The sequence below is a fragment of the Rhinoraja longicauda genome, chromosome 15 (genome assembly GCF_053455715.1).
Source record: "Rhinoraja longicauda isolate Sanriku21f chromosome 15, sRhiLon1.1, whole genome shotgun sequence".
NCBI lineage: Eukaryota > Metazoa > Chordata > Chondrichthyes > Rajiformes > Arhynchobatidae > Rhinoraja > Rhinoraja longicauda.
In genome coordinates this window covers 46,915,305-46,939,026 of record NC_135967.1, presented here as the reverse complement: position 1 = coordinate 46,939,026, position 23,722 = coordinate 46,915,305, and the positions used below count along the sequence as shown (strand labels likewise).

At 47.5% G+C, this 23,722-nt stretch overlaps 1 protein-coding gene across 2 annotated transcripts in view; it reads right to left on the bottom strand.

The window, feature by feature from the left end:
- Window positions 1–23,722, bottom strand: part of LOC144600708 (connector enhancer of kinase suppressor of ras 2) — a 391,278-nt gene that overhangs the window by 342,892 nt on the left and 24,664 nt on the right. For both annotated transcript variants that reach the window (XR_013548171.1, XM_078412618.1), the window contains exon 2: window positions 9,871–10,034. Coding sequence is in view for 1 of the 2 variants with exons in the window: in XM_078412618.1 (XP_078268744.1) it covers window positions 9,871–10,034 (164 nt within the window). In the remaining variant the exon portion in view is untranslated. The remainder of the gene's footprint in view (window positions 1–9,870; window positions 10,035–23,722) is intronic.

The window sequence follows — 23,722 nt, the reverse complement described above, 5'->3', positions numbered from 1 at the left end:
ACAAACACACACACACAAATGCACACACACGCACACATGCACACACACACACACACACACACACACACAAATGCACACACACGCACACACACACACACACATGCACTCACACGCACACACACACACACACATACACACACACACAAATGAACACACACGCGCACACACACACACACACAAATGCACACACACGCGCACACACACACACACACACACACACACACACACACATGCACTCACACGCACACACGAATGCTCACATAAGCATACATACACACACACACACACACAAATACACATGCACTCACATGCACACACGAATGCACACACACACAAATGCACACACAAGCATACATACACACACACACACACACAAATGCACACACAAGCATACATACACACACACACACACACACAAACACACACACACACACACAAATGCACACACACGCACACATATACGCACACACACAAATGCACGCATATACATACACGTGCATGCACTCTCACACACACGAATACACTCACACATACGTACACATGCACTCACACACATACACAAATACACACACATACACACACAAGTATACATGCACGCAGACTCATATACACACACGCAGATGCATGCACACACACACACAAACACACACACATACACGCACACAAGTACACACACAAACACATGCATCCACACACACATGAATGCACATACACAGACACAGTGATAAACAAATACACACAAACACACACACACATGCATACACACTCACACGTACACAGATACATGCACGCACACACACACATACACACAAACACAAATATGCACACAAATACACATACAAACACACACAAATACACATGTGCGCACACACACATTCTGTAGCGTGAAAATTATATCATTGATATCATTGTAAGAGCACTTCTAATGCCCAAATGAATTTTACTGCTTGGTATTCTCACTGAGGTAAAATGACATTTACAGAATATGTGGGGAAAAACCTCACTCTGAAAGGAAATTACAAGGGGTATTATCTGCCAAGCCAAATCTAACTGTTTTATTGCAACATTTAACATACAATACAATACAATATATCTTTATTGTCATTGTACCCAGGGGTACAACCTACCCATGTCAATAAACCTACCACCATTTATTGGGTTTCAAAGCTCATCGAACACAACCAACAGAATTTCATAATTGTGTGTCTTAAAATGCCCGGGGAATGTATTTGTGGCTAAATATTCCACTGTTATCCAAGCACTCTCATCAACGTACCAGCGCAAATCACAAGCACAATGTACCACCTTCTCAGGGTGACAGGAGACAGAACATGTAAGGGAGTAGGAAAAAAAACTGCAGATGCTGGTTAAAATCAAAGGTAGACACTAAATGCTGGAGTAACTCAGAGGGACAGGCAGCATCTCTGCAGAGAAGGAATGGGTGACGTTTCGGGTCAAGACCCGAAACGTCACCCATTCCTTCTCTCCCGAGATGCTGCCTGTCCCGCTGAGTTACTCCAGCATTTTGTATCTACCCAGAATATGTAACATTTTTTTCGGTATGTTGATCTCACAGCAACTTTGAATTTAAATGCAAAATATTTTTAAATTAAAACATCAATTTTTGTAAAAGCAACTTCTTAATAATTATGACCATGAAATGTCCGGATTCTTGTCAAAACCATTACTGGTTCTCCAATGTACCATTACCTGATATTTCGCTTGGGCAGCTTACACCCCAGCGGTATAAATATTGACTTCTCCAACTCCAAGCAACCCTTGCCTTCTCTCTGTCTCCATCCCTCCCCCTTCCCAGTTCTACGACCATTCTGACTGTCCCCGATTACATTTTATCTCTGTTGCTTTGTTGTCACCTTCTCCTAGCTAACAATGATCTATTTTATATTTTCCTTGAACTTCATCTCTTTGGTTCTCTCGTTTTCACACACTTTACCCTTCCTTATCTCTGGGTCTCCCCCCTCCCCTGACTCTCAGTCTGAAGAAGGGTCTCGACCACGAAACGTCACCCATTCCTTCTCTCCAGAGATGCTGCCTGTCCCGCTGAGTTACTCCAGCACTTTGTGTCCACCATCCTTGCTGGCTCTGCTGATTGATAACCTCCCCAAACTGTAGTAATGTGGACACAAGGTAACTGCAGATGTTGGTTTACAACAACAAAAAAACGCAAAGTGCTGGAGTATGTTAAATGTTGCAATAAAACAGTTAGATTTGGCTTGGCAGATAATACCCCTTGTAATTTCCTTTTAGAGTGAGGTTTTTCCCCACATATTCTGTAAATGTCATTTTACCTCAGTGAGAATACCAAGCAGTAAAATTCATTTGGGCATTAGAAGTGCTCTTACAATGATATCAATGATATAATACCGAGTCTGAAGGAGGTTGAGAATTGTTGATTAGCTGGTGTTGTCAGTAGCTGCCCTGTGATCTTCCTCCCTGCACAAACCCACTGCATGGGAGAGGATCGCAGAGAGACCGGTGACAGGTCAGGCGGGCGTGGGGAGAATGGCCACCAGCCAGCCAGCCGGCCTCACTGGCTCAGTGGGTATGGAGCCTGCTCAGCTCCTCCCAGCTCCACCCAGCTATCATGGGTTCAGGGGGAGGGTGGGTGGAGAAAGAAGGCAGACGGAAATGGCCCGTTTAGAAGATACCTGCAGAAGATACCTGCGTACCCGCAGCCGGCGGTACGTTGATGTTCACAAGAGCAGAATTAGGCCATTCGGCCCATCAAGTCTACTCCGACATTCAATCATGGCTGATCCATCTATCCCTTCCAACACCACTCACCTGCCTTCTCCCCATAACCCAATACACAATCTATTCTACATTTTCCTTGATCTGCGTTCCCTTTGTCCTATTTTCACACCTTAAACTTCCCTGTCTGTGTATCTCCCGCCCCCCCTGACATCAGTCTGAAGAAGGGTCTCGGCCCGAAACGTCACCCATTCCTTCTCTCCCGAGATGCTGCCTGACCCGCTGATTTACACCAGCATCTTGTGTCTACCTTCAACTTAAACCAGCATCTGCAGTTTCTTTCCGATACAAAGGAGTGGCGTTAATTGAAAACTCATCTGTACTCTCTTTTTACATTCTCCCGGTAAATATTGTGCGTGACTAACAAACAAGTGGTGGCTCACATGATAAAAACACATTTTTATTTCCACAAACTAGTGTTTCTCACAGTGGGAATGGAGTTAATGGTGCAAAGATTAAATCAAGAACAATTACAAATGAGAAACTGCTTAATATGTTTACACGTTCCAGTGTCTGTCATCTACAAGGATTTTAACTGCTTTGAAACAAACGTGTTAAAATTAGAGTCTTGAGGCTCAATGTTGTAGGAGTGCTACAGAATCATCATGACCTTGAATACTTCACAAGGACTATTCTCTTTAGAGTCACAGTGTGGAAACAGGCCCTCCGGCCCAACATGCCCCATCCAACCAACATGCCCCATCCACACTAGTCCCACCTGCCCGCGTTTGGCCCATATCCCTCTAAACCTACCCTATTCATGTACCTGTCCAAATGTCTCTCAAACCTTGTGATAGTACCTGCCTCAACTACGTCCTCTGGCAGCTCATTCCATATACTTACCACCCTTTGTGTAAAAAACGTTACCCCTCAGATTCTTATTAAATCTTTTTCCCTTTGACCTTCAACCTATGTCTTCTTGGTCTCCATTCTCCTACTCCGAGCAAAAGACTGTGAATTTACCCGATCTATTCCTCTCATGATTTTGTACACCTCTACAAGATCACCCCTCATCTTCCTGTGCTCAAAGGAATAAAGTCCAAGGAATCAACCACCCCCAATAGCTCAGACCCTCAAGTCCTGGCAACATCCGTGTAAATCTTCTCTGCACCCTTTCCTGATTGATAACATCTTTCCTATAACTCGGTGACCAAAATTGAGCACAATACTCTAAATGTGGCCTTACTAACATCTTATACAACTGTAACATGACCTCCCAACATCTATACTCAATACAGACACAAAATGCTGGAATAACTCAGCGGGACAGGCAGCATCTCTGGAGAGCAGGAATGGGTGATGTTTCAGCTGGAGACCCTTCTTAATTTCCCCATATCTCGACTATCCCCCCCTGGTCCAATCCCTCCCTACCTATGTCCAAGACACCCCACACTCTCTTCGTCTCTTCAATGACCTCTGTTTTCCAGGCCCCCACTCCCTCATCTTTAATATTGATGTCCAGTCACTCTACACCTCCATCCCCCACCAGGAAGGTCTTAAAGCCCTCCGTTTCTTCCTCGACTGCAGAACCAGCTAATTTCCGTCTACCAACACTCTCCTCCACCTAGCAGAGCTGGTCCTTACCCTCAACAACTTCTCCTTCGACTCCTCCCACTTCCTCCAAATCCAAGGCGTAGCTATGGCCACTCGCATGGGCCCCAGCTATGCCTGCCTCTTTGTAGGGTACGTCAAACAATCCCTGTTCCAGGCATACACTGGCCCTATCCCCGAACTCTATCTCCGCTACATTGACGACTGCATCAGTGCTGCCTCCTGCACCCGTGCAGAACTCACTGACTTCATCAACTTCACCACTAATTTCCATCCTGCATTCAAATTCACTTGGACCATCTCCGACATCTCCCTACTGTTTATGGATCTCAAGTCTCCAGACTATTGACCGACATCTGCCAGAAACTATCTAGACTATACTTCTTCCCATCATCCTTCCTGTAAAGACTCTATCCCCTACTCCCAATTCTACACCGCATCTGCGCCCAGGATGAGGTTTTCCATACTAGATCATCGGAGATGTGCTTTCTTTAGGAAACGGGGGTTCCCCTCTTTCATTATAGATGAGGCTCTCACGCGTCTCCTCGATATCCCACAGCTCCGTTCTTGCTCCCCCTCCCCCATTCACAACAAGTACAGAGTCCCCCTTGTCCTCACCTTCCACCCCATCAGTCGTTGCCTACAGCATATAATCCTCCAACACTTTTGCCACCTCCAACGGAATCCCACTACTGGCCACATCTTCCCATCTCCACCCCTTTCTGCTTTCCGCAGAGACCGTTCCCTCCGCAACTCCTGGTCAACTCGTCCCTTCCCACCCTTCCCACCCCCTCTGAAGAAGGGTCTCGACCCGAAACGTCACCCATTCCTTCTCTCCCGAGATGCTGCCTGACCTGCTGAGTTACTCCAGCATTTTGTGAACAAACCACCCCCTCGCCAGGTACTTTCCTCTGCAACCGCATGAGATGCAACATATGTCCCTTTACCTCCCCCTCGACTCCATCCAAGGACACAGACAGTCTTTTCAGGTGAGGCAGAGGTTCACTTGCACCTCCTCCAACCTCATCTACTGTATCCGCTGTTCCAGGTGTGGACTCCTGTATATCGGCGAGACCAAGCGCAGGCTCGACGATCGTTTCGCTGAACACCTTTGCTCAGTCCGTCTTAACCAACCTGATCTCCCGGTTGCTCAGCACTTTAACTCCCCTTCCTATTCCCAATCTGACCTTTCTGACCTGGGCCTCCTCCATTGTCAGAGTGAGGCCCAGTGTAAATTGGAGGAACAGCACCTTGTATTTCACTTGGTTGGGTAGTTTACACCCCAGCAGGATGAACATTGACTTCTCTGACTTCAAATAGCCCTTGCTTTCCCTCTCTCTCCATCCCCTCCCCTTCCCAGTTCTCCCACCAGTCTTACTGTCTCCGACTTCATTCTATCTCTGTCCCGCCCCCTCCCCTGACATTAGTCTGATACAGATACATGATAAAGGGGATAACGTGACTAATGTTGAGTGCAAGATAAAAGCCAGTAATCAAAGATAGTCCGAGGGTCTCCAATGAGGTAGATAGTAGTTCAGGACTGCTCTCTGGTTGTGGTAGGATCACAATCACAATGACAATCATACTTTATTCGGCAAGTATGTTTTGCAACGTACGAGGAATTTCATTTGCCATACAGTCATAATAATAGACGATAGACAATAGACAATAGGTGCAGGAGGAGGCCATTTGGCCTTCGAGCCAGCACCGCCATTCAATGTGATCATGGCTGATCATTCTCAATCAGTACCCCGTTCCTGCCTTCTCCCCATACCCCCTGACTCCGCTATCCTTAAGAGCTCTATCTAGCTCTCTCTTGAATGCATTCAGAGAATTGGCCTCCACTGCCCTCTGAGGCAGAGAATTCCACAGATTCACAACTCTCTGACTGAAAAAGTCTTTCCTCATCTCAGTTCTAAATGGCCTACCCCTTATTCTTAAACTGTGGCCTCTTGTTCTGGACTCCCCCAACATTGGGAACATGTTTCCTGCTATTTCATACCATTTGAGCTATGTAGCAATGTGCTACAATCGTGGATTAGACAGGCAGCCTGTTTCTGAAGTTCCTAGATCTCCTGAAAATTGGTCCAGAATCTTGTCAATATTCCAAGAGAGGAATCACTGTCCTGTCCATTGGCTTTTTCAAGTGAACATCTCGAATAACGCTCTTTGGATAAGTGTGCAACAGATTAAAACTAAATAAGTGCTCTATAAACAGGAGGAGCCTGGAAAACAACTTCCGAGTCCACAACAAGAGCATTCGATCATCTCCGATTTTCAGTGCCTTTACAAAGACCTTTCATGTGGTGATCAATATCTCTCATGTTTTAAGTATGGTAATTTGACAATCACTAAACACAGCTCAGTTATCCTTGAATTCGTTTCCTTTAAAATTATCCACTTGTGTACATTTTTAACAACAAGAAGATCAGTGTTGGAGCTTTAATTGAGAACATATGTAAAGTTATCTTTTTCACCTCAAAGCTAAAAAGGATGATTATTTTATGCTAAAATATGCACTGGCTGCCTCTGGCTAATTTAACGCTTCTGTAATTATTTGGATTATCATATATATTTGTGTTGGAGACATGATTTGTGCTGCAAACTCATCTCATCTCACCTCCAGCACATCTGTACTGCAGTAATTCAATGAAGAGAAGTCTTTTGGAAGGCCATTGCAATGATAATTACAACCACACTGAGGGTCAATGTCTGTGGGCTAAAGCTATCCAATTAATGTTTGATCCACTTAATATGAAGATACAAACATGACACATTTGTTTTAATAGCAAAAAGTTCATAAAAGTAATAATGCCTCTTCCTCAGCTTTAAATAAAGAACACAGCCAGCATCTGGAACTTAAAAAGAGACCTCCTTGGTGAATTTCCTTAGTCAGAGGGTGGTGAATCTGTAGAATTCATTGCCACAGAAGGCTGTGGAAACCGTCAATGGATATATTTAAGGCAGAGATAGATAGACTCTTGATTAGTAAGAGGGCCTGGGGTTAGGGGAAGAAGGCAGGAGAATGGGGTTAGGAGTGAGAGATAGATCAACCATGATTGAATGGCGGAGTAGACTCGATGGGCCGAATGGCCTAATTCTGCGCCATCACTTATGAACATATGTGAACTCTGATTGTCATTGAATAACGTTATTTCCTGTCAGAATTATTCAGCAACAAATTGAACTTATGCAATGCACTTACATTATGCCTTACTGTACCTTTATAAACATGTTGCTTCGAACTAGAGTGGGTATTATCTAGATGCAGAATATAATGAGAGGAACGAAATGACCAGGATGAACTTTCATACTTCACCTGAACTGATCTAATAGACATTTAGTGGAAGGGCAGTCTGTTAAATCCCTTCACATAACCAATGCATTCCAATCCCACGAAGAACCTGGTCTCTTGGGCAAAACACTGGCAGGAAGGAAAGACCAAGTAGATGGTGTACAATGATGATGTGCAATGGTGAGGCAGCGTGTGAGGAAGGTGAGGAGATTTGCTTCCCACTGAAGCTGACCTGTTGGGAAATGGAGGGCAATGGAAGAGGCCGGGCAGGCAAGGTGAGAAGTTTCACCAGCTTTCCTTGTGGAGTAATAGACCGTGACTAGGCTTCCTATGAACAAGGGTACCCACTCACTGATCTGTAACAGGACCTCTCCGTCCCTCCCTCTCATCGCTGCCAAATGATTTGGGGCGGCGCGGTGGCGTAGCGGTAGAGTTGCTGCCTTACAGCGCCAGAGACCCGGGTGCAAGCCTTACTATGGGTGCTGCCTGTATGGCGTTTGTACATTTCTACCCGTGACTGCGTAGGTTTTGTACGGGTTCTCCTGTTTCCTCCATCACGTGCAGGTCTGTAGGTTTATTGGCTGCGGTAACAATTTGTAAATTGTCCCTACTGAGTAGGATAGAGTCACACGGTGATCGCTGATCGGCACAGACTCGGTGGGTCAAAGGACCTGTTTCCTCGGTGTATCTAGATAGAGCTCTTAAGGATGGCGGAGTCAGGGGGTATGGGGAGAAGGCAGGAACGGGGTACTGATTGAGAATGATCAGCCATGATCACATTGAATGGCGGTGCTGGCTCGAAGGACCGAATGGCCTCCTCCTGCACCTATTGTCTATTATCTATTATCTCTAAAGTATAAAGTAAAGTCTAAAAGACTTCTCACCGCCTTTTCTCCATCTCTCCTCCTTGAGAAAGGACGTTGTTGTTTGCCACCCCTACCAATGTTTAATTTCTTTCCAATCTGACAAAGACTTTTTATTCCCACAATGGCTTCCTGGGACCATTCACAAGAGCCTCCTGCTGCCAGCCATTTCCACCGGACCAAACCTGACCTCGACTCAGAGACCGACTGCTGAGGTTGGATCTTCCCTTAGCTTTACGGGAAGCTCGGTCACGGTGTCGCAGCGGTAGATTTGCTGCCTTACAGCGAATGCAGCACCGGAGACCCGGGTTCGATGCTGACTACGGGTGCTGTCTGTACGGAGTTTGTACGTTCTCCCCGTGACCTGCGTGGGTTTTCTTCGAGATCTTCGGTTTCCTCCCACACTCCAAAGACGTGCAAGTTTGTAGGTTAATTGGCTGGGCAAATGTAAAAATTGCCCCTAGTGGGTGTAGGATAGTGTTAATGTGCGGGGATCGCTGGTCGGCGCGGACCCGGTGGGCCGAAGGGGCCTGTTTCCGCGCTGTATTTCTAAACTAAACTAAACTTTAGATGATACAATTTGATTTAGACCAACAATGCTTCCATGTTTGCACCTTTCTAAGTATGTTACATTCATCTACACGAGAGAGAAAAGCAAGGCAAAAAGTGTGACCAAGGTTCCTGACAATATGTGGTTTCTTAGTTTTAATTTAGTTTAGAGATACAACGTGGAAACAGGCCCTTCAGCCCACCAAGTCCGTGCCACCCAGCGATCCCCATCCAGCTAGCACTTTCCTGCACACATTGGGACGATTTACAATTATACCAAGCCAATTGGCCTACAAACCTCTGCGTCTTTGGAGTGTGGGACGAAATCGGAGATCCCAGAGGAAACCCACGCAGGTCACGGGGAGAGCGTACAAACTCCGTACGGACAGCACCTGTAGTCAGGAACGAACTTGGGTCTCTGCCGCTGCAAAGCAGCAATTCTGCCACGCTGTTTCTCTTACAGGCCCGTCTTCAGTTAGGAATCAAGTATGGCACAAAGGTAGCTTTATCCTTCCAGGTTAGCAGTTCAACTCCCGCTCCAGGGACAAAATCTGACACACCCATGAAACCAAAAACGTGTACATTGCCAGTAATTTTCAGACGTTTAGAAGCGCTGAGTGTTGGCACTGGTTCAGAAATTCACTCCAGCTCACTGCTGTGTTTTTTGCAAACCAAGAAGTAATATGCCATAATGAAGGGCCACCAGAAAAAATAATTAAAGGCAAGTTAATTGCATTTTAAGCAACCAATTGAAAGTGGTGTCCCAAAGCTCACAACAATCTTCAATGCCAATATTTAATATCAGAGACAAGCAAAACAAAATGTGGAACTGCAACTCACCAACGCACAAAGCAGATCAACCGCTTCCAAGATAAGTTCCTGGTGGCCAATGCGCGTGACACCTAACTCCTCAAGCTCCTGGTGTGAAATGTGTAAAAGTTGCTCTCCATTGATCTTTTCCCTCTCAAAGTTTTTTATGTATTGCTGGAGACAGTCATCGAGCCCTGTGTACAAGATCAAAACAAAATGATCGTGAGTACCACAAATTAATCAGAAGGCACATAGTTTTTTCTGAAGTCTGGAGTAACCCATCTGGTCAGGAAGCATCTCTGGAGGACGTGGACAGGTAACGTTTTGGGTCGGGACCCTTCTTCAGACCCAAAACATTGTCTCTCTGTGTCCTCAGCGATGCTGCCTGACTGGCTGAGTCCCTCCAGTATTTTTCTGTTTGCTCAGGATTCCAGGATCTGAAGTTCCTTCTTTCTCCATTTCTGAAGTCTGTCCGAGGCAACATCCTTGGAGATGTACTCTGAGTTTTTCCAAATCTTCTGCATTTCCTTTTTGGAAGTTATTATTGAATCTGCTTTCACCAGCTTTGCAACAATACATGTCAAACCTTGAAGTTGCTCAGGTATGACATGAATTTGGTTTCATTTGCAGAACCTAAGGATCATAATTTAATTATTACAATCACCTCCAGGGCCCATCCAAAGTTCTGAAAGTGCTTGCAAAACGACAGGAAACTTTTAACTTGATGAAATGATAATAGACAATAGACAATAGACAATAGGTGCAGGAGTAGGCCATTTGGCCCTTCGAGCCAGCACCGCAATTCAATATGATCATGGCTGATCATCCACAATCAATACCCCGTTGCTGCCTTCTCCCCATACCCCCTGACTCCGCTATCTTTAAGAGCTCTATCTACCTCTCTCTTGAAAGCATCCAGAGAATTGCCTTCCACTGCCTTCTGAGGCAGAGAATTCCACAGATTCACAACTCTCTGAGTGAAAACGTTTTTCCTCATCACCGATCTAAATGGCCTGCCCCTTATTCTTAAACTGTGGCCCCTGGTTCTGGACTCCCCCAACATTGAGAACATGTTTCCTGCCTCTAACGTGTCCAATCCCTTAATAATCTTATACGTTTCAATATGATGAATGATTTTGGTAGATATTGGCACATAGATTTATTAGGTGCAGCATTTCCACACGTGGGTTTGTCCAAATTGTTGATATTCATAAATCTGTCACAGAAACAATTCCTTGGCATTGATTAATCAATTTCAGTTGGCACGGCATCATTCAAAAGAGGAGCATTGTTGTGAACAAAATATCACACGTATTTTTCTAAAATCCATTCCGCAAAAATAAATGTTGAACAAAATTCACAAGCCAAATTCAAAGGTGCTAACTATTTCACATCCTTTGCTTTTTTCCAGCCAAGTTCAGTTCCCAGAGGACAATGGCAGATGTTAATTATAATCAGATATCTTGGCAGGAAACGATGAGAAAAAATGATTTTTTAAAAAGCACTGCAAAATCTCCTCAAGGTACACCTCAAGGGCGGCACGGTGGCGCAGTGGTAGAGTTGCCGCCTTACAGCGAATGCAGCGCTGGAGACCCGGGTTCGATCCCGACTACGGGTGCTGTCTGTACGGAGCCTGCACGTTCTCCCCGTGACCTGCGTGGGTTTTCTCTGAGATCTTCGGTTTCCTCCCACACTCTAAAGACGTACAGGAATGTAGGTTAATTGGCTTGGTAAATGTAAAAATTGTCCCTAGTGTGTGTAGGATAGTGTTAATATGTGGGGATCGCTGGTCGGCGCGGACCCAGTGGGCCGAAGGGCCTGTTTCCACTCTGTATCTCTAAACTAAACTAAACTATGCGGACTTTGAAGAAGTTCTACCGAAGATAGGCACAAAAAGCTGGAGTAATTCCGTGGGTCAGACAGCTTCTCTGGAGGGAAGGAATGGATGACGTTTCGGGTCAAGACCCTTCTTCAGACTGAGAGTCGGGGGCTGTCTGAAGAAGGGTCTCGAACCAAAACATCACCTCTTCCTCTTCTCAAGAGATGCTGTCTGACCCGCTGTTACTCCAGCATTTTGGGTCTATCACCAGAATGAGAAGAATTTGCCAATGAGTTGGCATCAAGGACAATATAAACTAATTGAACAGCTCAGGGTAGTTAATAGGGTTTCCAACTGTCCCGTATTAGCCAGGACATCCCGTATTTTGGGCTAAATTGGTTTGTCCCATGTGGGACCGCCCTTGTCCTCTATTAGGCCCAGGGGTCGCTGTAGGCCCGAATGCTGTAGGCCCGGACAGTGTAGGTCCGGACAGTATAGGTACGGACAGTGTAGGTCCGGACACTGTAGGCCAAGGGGCCGCTGTGGGCCCAGGTGCTGTAGGCCCGGACACTGTAGGCCCAGGGGCCGCTGTAGGTCCGGACAGTGTATGTCCGGAGGCCCGGGCGCCGCCTAATGGAGGTTGCGTAGCAACCTGCCTCCCGGCCCGGGCGGCAGCCATTGGTGGAGCGGGAGTACGTGGCCGCTGGCTGGTGAGGTCAGGTGGGGCGTGGGGCGGTGACGTCACCTTGTCCCTTATTTGGGAGTGAGATAGTTGGCAACCCCTAGTAGTTAACTACTCAGTAAAGCCGTCTACTGTAGCTGTAAGTCAGCAAATGTCCTATTCACAGAAAATATTTCACCAAAAGAGAAGTATCAAACTACAAATCTACACAGATAATTTTGCTATTTATAAAGCAGCAGAGAAACTTGCAAAAGCTCTTTTTTTTTAACATCATTGCAGCTAATGTGAAATTTAGCACCAGTTTCAGGATTTCAAATTCTTGGCACGTATTGCATCTGCTGTCAGTGTGAGCAATCTTTGCAAAAAGGCAGTTCTGGCAGCAGAGATACATCAAACAGTGAAGCTGGTAATAAACCCATCCAATGGGGCAACATTTCCGACGGTTAAAGGAAATATGTGAAAAGAAGCTGCAAGGTTTGTCGGACGTACCTTCGCGAAGAAGATGACGAGGGATATCTTTGGTCAGAAGGTGGTGAATCTGTGGAATTCATTGCCACAGACGGCTGTGGAGGCCAAGTCAAAGGATATCTTTAAGGGGAGATTGCCACAGACGGCTGTGGAGGCCAAGTCAAAGGATATCTTTAAGGGGAGATTGACACATTCTTGATTAGTACGGGCGTCAGAGGTTGTAGAGGAGAAGGCAGGAGAGTGGGGTTGAGAGGGAGAGATAGATCAGCCATGATTGAATGGCAGAAGAAACCTGAAGGGCTGAATGGCCTAATTCTGCTCCTGTCACTTATTACCTTATGAAATACAATAACTGAGGGTATTTTTAAATAGGTCTAAAGTGATACGTCATAGAAACACACCAACATGTTCCTTACTAAACATTGTACACATCAATGAACTCATGTATTTTACCTGGTTCATGAACAACGAGGATTGTTGGTTGTTAATGGTTGCTCACGAACAAGGAAAGACATGACTTCAGTAATTCTGAAAATGCTTCAGATCAAACATTGAATGAATTTCCTAAGTTCTTTCACTTGGGCTTGCAGAAAGATAGGAAACTTTGGTCTCGTTAAATACTTACAGGGCACTCAACTAGTTTAGTTTAGATGCAGCATGGAAACAGGCCCTTCGGCCCATCCAGTCTATGCCTAGTTCTGTTATCCCACTTTCTCATCCACGGAAACGTCATCTATCCGTGTTCTCCAGAGATACTGCCTTACCCGCTGAGTTACTCCAGCACTTTATGTCTTTGTTTGTAAACAATTATCCTCGTTCCTCGTTTCTGCAATTTTACAGGATGTCTGAGGAAATCAGTGATGGTCTTTTTATGGTCTCTCCTACTTTTCAAAAATATCCTTTACAGATACAGAGATATAGTGCGGAAACAGGCCCTTCGGCCCACTGAGTCCATGCCGACCAGCGATCCCCGCATGTTAACACTATCCCATCCTATCCTAGGGACAATTTACATTTATACCGAGCCAATTAACCTACAAATCTGTACCTCTTTGGAGTGTGGGAGGAAACTGAAAATCTCGGAGAAAACCCACGCAGGTCATGGGGAAAATTTACAAACTCCGTACCAAACTCTACCGCTGCCACCCAAGTCAAGAGAGGCTTCCTATTGCAGAGAGGATTCCTTTCTGTTCAACTACTTTCCTTCTGATGAAGCTTCAACAATACTTAGAAAAAAATGAAGCTTTTCTCTTCAATTCTGAAGTGGAAGGAGAACCAGCAAGTTTCCCCAGTGATCTGCGCTGACTGAGTTGAAACATAATGGTAATGTTCTTCATTAAAACACCACACTGACTGACATGATTGAACCTGGATCTCTGGTGCTTTGAGGCAGCGACTCTACTAGCTGCACCAGTGTGCTACCCAGCCCTGTAGGGTTGCCAACTGTCCCATATTAGCTGGGACATCCCGTACTTTGGGCTAAATTTGTAGGCCCGGACGGTGTAGGCTAACGGAGCTCGTTAACGTGAACAGAGTTCGGAGAGCGGGGCCGAGTGTGTTGGGGGAGCGGGGCCGAGTGTGTTCAGGGCCGAGTGTGTTCAGGGCCGAGTGTGTTGGGGGAGCGGGGCCGAGTGTGTTCAGGGCCGAGTGTGTTCGGGGAGCGGGGCCGGGTGTGTTCGGGGAGCGGGGACGAGTGTGTTCGGTGAGTGGGGGGGGGGGCGAGTGTGTTCGGGGAGCGGGGCCGGGTGTGTTTGAGTGGGCGGGGGGGGCGAGTGTGTTTGAGTGGGCGGGGCCGGGTGTGTTCGGGGAGCGGGGCCGGGTGTGTTTGAGTGGGCAGGGCCGGGTGTGTTTGAGTGGGCGGGGCCGGGTGTGTTTGAGTGGGCGGGGCCGGGTGTGTTCGGGGAGCGGGGCCGAGTGTGTTTGAGTGGGCGGGGCCGGGTGTGTTTGAGTGGGCGGGGCCGGGTGTGTTCGGGGAGCGGGACCGAGTGTGTTTGAGTGGGCGGGGCCGGGTGTGTTCGGGGAGCGGGGCCGGGTGTGTTCGGGGAGCGGGGCCGGGTGTGTTCGGGGAGCGGGACCGAGTGTGTTTGAGTGGGCGGGGCCAGGTGTGTTCGGGGAGCGGGACCGAGTGTGTTTGAGTGGGCGGGGCCGGGTGTGTTCGGGGAGCGGGGCCGAGTGTGTTTGAGTAGGCGGGGCCGGGTGTGTTCGGGGAGCGGGGCTGAGTGTGTTTGAGTGGGCGGGGCCGGGTGTGTTCGGGGAGCGGGGCCGAGTGTGTTTGAGTGGGCGGGGCCGGGTGTGTTTGAGTGGGCGGGGCCGGGTGTGTTCGGGGAGCGGGGCCGAGTGTGTTTGAGTGGGCGGGGCCGGGTGTGTTCGGGGAGCGGGGCCGAGTGTGTTCGGGGTGAGTGTGTTCGGGCCGAGTGTGTTCGGGGTGAGTGTGTTCGGGGCCGAGTGTGTTCGGGGCGAGTGTGTTCGGGGCCGAGTGTGATCGGGGCCGAGTGTGTTCGGGGCCGAGTGTGTTCGGGGCCGAGTGTGTCGGGGCCGAGTGTGTTCGGGGCCGAGTGTGTTCGGGGCCGAGTGTGTTCGGGGCCGAGTGTGTTCGGGCCGAGTGTGTTCGGGGCGAGTGTGTTCGGGGAGCGGGGCGAGTGTGTTCGGGGCCGAGTGTGTTCGGGGCGAGTGTGTTCGGGGCGAGCGTGTTCGGGGAGCGGGGGGGGCCGAGTGTGTTCGGGGAGCGGGCCGAGTGTGTTCGGGGCCGAGTGTGTTCGGGGCGAGTGTGTTCGGGGCGAGTGTGTTCGGGGCGAGTGTGTTCGGGGAGCGGGGCGAGTGTGTTCGGGGCCGAGTGTGTTCGGGGAGCGGGGCCGAGTGTGTTCGGGGCCGAGTGTGTTGGGGGAGCGGGGTGAGTGTGTTTGCCTAATGGAGGTTGCATCCCGCCTCCCAGCCCGGGCGGCCATCATTGGTGGTGCGGGAGCACGTGGCCGCTGGCTGGGTGAGGTCACGTGGCCGCTGGCTGGGTGAGGTCACGTGACCGCTGGCTGGGTGAGGTCACGTGACCGCTGGCTGGGTGAGGTCACGTGGTGCGCGGGGCGGTGACGTCACCTTGTCCCGTATTTGGGAGTTAGATAATTGGCACCCCTACGGCCACGTCACTTTCAGCCACTGATCTGCCTTATGTGGTGCTACATACATACAGATTATTTTGAGATTTGCAGTCGATATTCCAATACTGCAGTAGAATCACATGGAAATTAATTAATTCAGTAACTGAATATTACATTATTTAATCAATAGGAAGTCTCGCTTGACTGCAGTGATTTAGCATTTAGGCCTAATGCATCAGTGTTTCAATAAGTCTTCACACTGTTTGGTGCACAATGGTTCATAAGACCATTAGACATACGAGCAGAATTAGGCCATTCGGCCCATCGAGTCTGCTCTGCCATTCGAACATGACTGATCTATTTTTTCCCTCTCATCCCATTCTCTGACCCTCTCCCCATAACCTTTGACGCCCGTACTAATCAAGAACCTATCAATCTCCAATTTTAAAATACCTAATGACTTGGCCTTCACTGCCGTCTGTGGCAATGAATTCCACAGATTCACCAGCACACCCTCCACTGCTCACTACGTATAAAATTATAAAAGGGAAAATGTTCCCAATGTTGGGGGAATCCAGAACCAGGGGCCACAGTCTAAGAATAAAGGGGAGGCCATTTAAAACTGAGGTGGGAAAAAAACTCTTTCAACCAGAGAGCTGTGAATTTGTGGAATTCTCTGCCACAGAGGGCAGTGAGGGCCAATTCACTGGATGAATTTAAAAGAGAGTTAGATAGAACTCTAGGGGCTAGCGGAATCAAGGGATATGGGGAGAAGGCAGGCACGGGGTACTGATTGTGGATGATCAGTCATGATCACAATGAATGGCGGCGCTGGCTCGAAGGGCCAAATGGCCTCCTCCTGCACCTATTTTCTGTTTCTATATTTCTATGTTTCCCAAGAAAGAGAAATGAAGGTGCTGAATGTGGGGGGGTTTAAGATATTTCCTGTGATACAGGTTTTAACACACCCCTTCTCCACTCGCTTAATAGAGGAGATGAACAATTTTATTAAATCAGAGCCTTTGTTGCCAAGGCAGTATCAATAAATTAATGGGATGGTGGGTATAGCAGAGAACCAATATGCTCTGTAATCATTCCATTAAAAGAGCAGCAACATATCCTGGTAAATGCCGGATAGACTCTCCAGAGGGATGAATAGTTAAGTCAAGAGTCAAGAGTGTTTTAGTGTATAGATACAGCGCGGAAACAGGCCCTTTCGGCCCACCGGGTCCGCGCCGACCAGCGATCCCCGCACATTAACACTATCCTACACCCACTAGGAACAATTCTTTTACATTTACCAAGCCAATTAACCTACAAACCTGTACATCTTCGGAGTGTGGGAGGAAACCAAAGATCTCGGGACAAAACCCAGGCAGGCCACGGGGAGAACGTACAAACTCCGTACAGACAGCGCCCGTAGTCAGGATCGAGCCCGGATCTCCGGTGCGTCATTCGCTGTAAGGCGGCAACTCTACCGCTGATCGTCATATGTCATGTGTCCGAGATAGAACAATTCAATCCTTACTTGCAGCAGCACAACAGAAGATGTAAACATCGTACAATGTAAACAAGGTAATAAACAAGAGAAAAATACTTTTCATCCAACTTGCTAGGTTCCACAAAAATCTCCTCAGAGAGTGAGTCATAAAAGCGTCAGCATCATGGGTGGAAATGGGTTTTGTTTCAGGCCTCATGTACAATATGCTTTGCACCACACTTTGGTCAGAATCAATCTATCAAATTTGCCGCACCTCAACATCACACCAAGAAAAACAGGTTCCAGCTGAGTGAAGCAGGAAAGTTACGAGAAAGCCCAGGAACTGCAGATGCTAGTTTACAAAAAAAACACACAAAGTGCTGGAGTAACTCAGCGGTTCAGGCAGCATCTCTGGAGAACATGGATAGGTGACGTTTCACAGAATGCTGGAGTAACTCAGCGGGTCAGGCAGCATCTCTGGAGGACATGGATAGGTGACGTTTCACAGAGTGCTGGAGTTACTCAGCGGGTCAGGCAGCATCTCTGGAGGACACGGACAGGTGACGTTTCAGGTCAGGGCTCATCTTCAGCTGATTGTAGTCCGGCGGGTGGGGAAGAAAGGTGGAGAAGAGATGGGGACGGGACAAAGCCTGGCAAGTGATAGGTGGGTATAAAAAGCTTGAGTAACTCAGCAGGGCAGGCAGCATCTCTGGAGAGAAGAAATCGGTGACGTTTCGGGTCAAGATGGGTCGGTGCGTCACCCACTCCTTCTCTCCACAGATGCTGCCTGACCCACTGAGTTGCTCCAGCATTTTGTGTCAATCTTCGGTGTAAACCAGCGTCTGCAGATGGGTGGACAATGGCGAGAGATGTAAAGGAGACAAAAGGATGTCAGATAAGGAGAGAGGTGGAGTGAAATGTGAAGCCAAATGGATATAAAGGAACGTGGGAAGCGGGGGGGGGGGAGACGGGGGGAGGGGGTCTGGGGTACAGGGAAGAGATGGGGGAGGCAAATGTTTAGTTTTGTTTAGATACAGCGCGGATACAGGCCTTTCGGCCCACCGAGTCCGTGCCGACCATCGAGCCCCACACATTAACACTAATCTACACACACTACGGACAATTTTACCAAGCCAATTAACCTACAAATCTGTACGTCTTTGGAATGTGGGAGGAAACCGGAGATCCAGAGAAAACTCCCATGCAGGGAGTACGTACAAACTCCGTACAGGCAGCACGCCTGGTCAGGATGGGACCCGGGTCTCTGGCGCTGCAAGGCAGCAACTCTACCGCTGTGCCACCGTGCAATAGGTGCGATACAGATAAGATACATCCTCAGTTCAGTTTCGTTTATTGTCACGTGTACAAGTGAAAAGCTTTTTGTTGCGTGCTGACCAGCCAGTGGAAAGATCATACATGATTACAAACGAGCCATTTACAGTGTACAGATACATGATATGGGAATAACGTTTAGTGCAAGGTAAAGCCAGCAAAGCCCAAACAAGGATAGTCCGAGGGTCACCAATGAGGTAGATAGTAGTTCAGCACTGCTCTCTGGTTGTGGTAGGATGGTTCAGTTGGCTGATAACAGCTGGGAAGAAACTGTCCCTGAATCTGGAGGTGTGCGTTTTCACACTTCTGTTCCTCTTGCCCGATGGGAGAGGGGAGAAGAGGGAGTGGCCGGGGTGAGACTGGTCCTTGATTATGCTGCTGGCCTTGCCGAGGCCGAGAGAAGATCCTACAGAAACTGCCCACAACAGGATGTGGTGTTGCAAAATGATTTTTGTTGCAATCTTGCAGAGTTGCTCACCTTAAATCGGTCACGTTCCCGTTATCAGTCTAATAAGGAGACATCGGACATTACACTTAAGGATTCGACTCTTTCATTCCTGTTAAATGTCATGTTCCACCACAGAAACAAATGACTACAATCAATTGTCATCAAATGGCCTTCCTCATTACTGGAGGTCTTGTCCCTTCTGGAACTAATGCTCAAGCCTTGGCAAAACTATTCCACTATGATTTATGGGTTAGGTCAATCAATAGGTCAATAGAGGAACCTACTTGTTATGAATATGGTTCTGGGCAATAAATGCCTCATCATGAGTCACACACACTATCAGGACACGGATGGATAAGCACTATTTCACTTTGCGAACAAAGAAAGCAGTAAATTCAATTTTGGTTACAATAGCCATTCAGCACATCTGGAAATGTGTTCATGTTCCACATTGATTCCAAAATGGGGTCTTAAAAGGGGCGGCAGCGGTAGAGTTGCTGCCTTACAGTGCTTGCAGCGCCGAAGACCCGGGTTCAATCCCGACTATGGGTGCTGTCTGTCCGGAGTTTGTACATTTTCCTAGTGACCGCCTGGATGTTCTCCGAGATCTTCGGTTTCCTCCCACACTCCAAAGACGTACAGGTTTGTAGGTTAATTGGATCGGTGTGGATGTAAATTGTACCTCCTGTGAGAAGGATAGTGTAATCTGTCAATTTGTGTCTTTTTAAATGAAAAGCTATGAAGGAAGCAACCACTGCCAGATCCACCAGAAGGGATCTTACAGAGACGTATAAAATAATAAACAGACTGGACAAGCTAGATGCAGGCAAAATGTTCCCAATGTTGGGCGAGTCCGGAACCAGGGGCCACAGTCGAAGAATAAAGGGGAGGCCATTTAAAACTGAGGTGAGAAAAAAAAAATTTCACCCAGAGAGTTGTGAATTTGTGGAATTCTCTGCCGCAGAGGGCAGTGGAGGCCAAATCACTGGATGAATTCAAAAGAGAGTTAGATAGAGCTCTCGGGGCTAGCGGAATCAAAGGATGTAACTAGGAAAATTGACAAGGGAGAGTCAGTGGATGTGGTGTACCTCGACTTTCAGAAAGCCTTCAACAAGGTCCCACATAGGAGATTAGTGGGCAGAATTAGGGCACATGGTATTGGGGGTAGGGTACTGACATGGATAGAAAATTGGTTGACAGACAGAAAGCAAAGAGTGGGGATAAATGGGTCCCTTTCGGAATGGCAGGCAGTGACCAGTGGGGTACCGCAAGGTTCGGTGCTGGGACCCCAGCTGTTTAAGATATACATTAATGACTTAGACGAAGGGATTAAAAGTACCATTAGCAAATTTGCAGATGATACTAAGTTGGGGGGTAGTGTGAATTGTGAGGAAGATGCAATAAGGCTGCAGGGTGACTTGGACAGGTTGTGTGAGTGGGCGGATACATGGCAGATGCAGTTTAATGTAGATAAGTGTGAGGTTATTCACTTTGGAAGCAAGAATAGAAAGGCAGATTATTATCTGAATGGTGTCAAGTTAGGAGGAGGGGGAGTTCAACGAGATCTGGGTGTCCTAGTGCATCAGTCAATGAAAGGAAGCATGCAGGTACAGCAGGCAGTGAAGAAAGCCAATGGTATGTTGGCCTTCGTAACAAGAGGAGTTGAGTATAGGAGCAAAGAGGTCCTTCTACAGTTGTACCGGGCCCTGGTGAGACCGCACCTGGAGTACTGTGTGCAGTTTTGGTCTCCAAATTTGAGGAAGGATATTCTTGCTATGGAGGGCGTGCAGCGTAGGTTCACTAGGTTAATTCCCGGAATGGCGGGACTGTCGTATGTTGAAAGGCTGGAGCGATTGGGCTTGTATACACTGGAATTTAGAAGGATGAGGGGGGATCTTATTGAAACATATAAGATAATTAGGGGATTGGACACATTAGAGGCAGATAACATGTTCCCAATGTTGGGGGAGTCCAGAACAAGGGGCCACAGTTTAAGAATAAGGGGTAGGCAATTTAGAACGGAGATGAGGAAGAACTTTTTCAGTCAGAGGGTGGTGAAGGTGTGGAATTCTCTGCCTCAGAAGGCAGTGTAGGCCAGTTCGTTGGATGCTTTCAAGAGAGAGCTGGATAGAGCTCTTAAGGATAGCGGAGTTAGGGGGTATGGGGAGAAGGCAGGAACGGGGTACTGATTGAGAGTGATCAGCCATGATCGCATTGAATGGCGGTGCTGGCTCGAAGGGCTGAATGGCCTACTCCTGCACCTATTGTCTATTGTCTATTGTCTATTGATATGGGGAGAAGGCCGGCACGGGTTACTGATTGTGGATGATCAGCCCATGATCATAATGATTGGCGGTGCTGGCTCGAAGGGCCGAATGGCCTCCTCCTGCACCTATTTTCTATGTTTCTATGACTACCAACACTGTAGTCCAACAAGACAGAGCAAGTTTGAGGTGGTCCATGTTTGCCTCTTCCCATCCCTCTCAACTTTTCCACTCTATTTGACGGGGTAGCTTAGTAGCTGCTATCCACCACAAGCCCACACCTTTCCATAACTACCTTGAATCTATTCCTTCTCACATAAATTCATGTTAGAACACTGTACAGATACCCTTACCATGTATCTGTACGCTGTGAATGGTTTGATTGCAATCACGAATCGTCTTTCCGTTGACTGGATAGCACGCTACAAACGCTTTTTACTGTACCTCGGTACACGTGACAATAAACTAAACTGATCTGACTGCACTAGAAATCGATTCCATCAACCCAGTTTCACCATCTCCATTGCATTTGTCTGATGATACCATGGTCCACAACCACGCATCCAAAATGTCTTCCTTTCTCCTCGGTGCTAGCTTCCCTCCACCATGGGTCATTCAACCTCACCAATCCACTCCTCATATCCTCACTTTCTCTCCACACACCCAGAACAACGATATGATTTAGTTTAGTTTAGTTTAGTTTAGAAATACAGCTCGGAAACAGGCCCATTCGGCCCACCGGGTCAATAGACAATAGACAATAGGCAATAGGTGCAGGAGGAGGCCATTCGGCCCATTCGAGCCAGCACCGCCATTCAATGTGATCATGGCTGATCATTCTCAATCAGTACCCCGTTCCTGCATTCTCCCCATACCCTCTGACTCCGCTATCCTTAAGAGCTCTATCTAGCTCTCTCTTGAATGCATTCAGAGAATTGGCCTCCATTGCCTTCTGAGGCAGAGAATTCCACAGATTCACAACTCTCTGACTGAAAAAGGTTTTTCCTCATCTCAGTTCTAAATGGCCTACCCCTTAGTCTTAAACTGTGGCCCCTTGTTCTGGACTCCCCCAACATTGGGAACATGTTTCCTGCCTCTGACGAGTCCAACCCCTTAATAATCTTATAAGTTTTGATAAGATCCCCTCTCATCCTTCTACATTCCAGTGTATACAAGCCTAGTCGCTCCAGTCTTTCAACATATGACAGTCCCGCCATTCTGGGAATTAACCTAGTAAACCTACGCTGCACGCCCTCAATAGCAGGAATATCCTTCCTCAAATTTGGAGACCAAAACTGCACACAGTACTCCAGGTGCGTACCGCACCGACCAGCGATCCCCGCACATTAACACTATCCTATACCCACTAGGAACATATTTTTACATTTACTAAGCCAATTAACCTACATACCTGTAAGTCTTTGGAGTGTGGGAGGAAACCGAAGATCTCGGAGAAAACCCACGCAGGTCACGGGGAAAACGTACAAACTCCGTACAGACAGTAACCGTAGTCAGGATCGAACCCAGGTCTCCGGCGCTGCATTCGCTGTAAGGCAGCAACTCTACCGCTGCGGCGCGTCCCTTATCCCCTAACACTGAGTTATTTTAGTTGTTACAAGGAACTGCCGATGCTGGTTTACAAAAGAGACCCAATGTGCCCTGAGTCGATCAGCAGCATCTCTGGAGAACATGATAGGCGACGTTTCGGGTCGGGACTCTTCTTCAATGCAGTTATTTTTATATTTCCCCTTATCCTCCAATCAACCATGATTCACATTCAACAGATCATCCTCTGTAATTTCTGACACCCAAGGCAATTACTCAACCAGACACATTTTCCCCCCATCTTTCACTCCTGCCTACACCCTGCCTTTTCTGTTCAACGTAAAACATCTTCCATTTCTAACCTTACCAACTTCTGCTGGAAGCTCTGTTTCTCTCTCTCTACAGATACCGCACAACTGCTGAGTCTTTCTGCCACTTTTTCTTTTGTTCCAATTTCAGATTTCCAGCCGTAGTAATTTAGTTTTGGAGTAAATCACCCGCTTGGAATAGATTTTGTGCTCAGTGTTTCCAAGTGCAGTTCAATGTGCTGATGCAAGGGAGGACAGTGAGGTTAGAGTACAGTGATACATTATTAGCCCTTTGGCCAAAGGCCCACCCCTTCACCTCCACCTAAGTTGGGTTAGTCTATTGGGCTGGCAAGACACAGCCAGGTATTGTGAAGGAGGAGTGCAGAGATGTTTTGTGCAGGCTTTGACTTCCCTAATCTCGGTCTCAGCGTTCCTTTTACACAC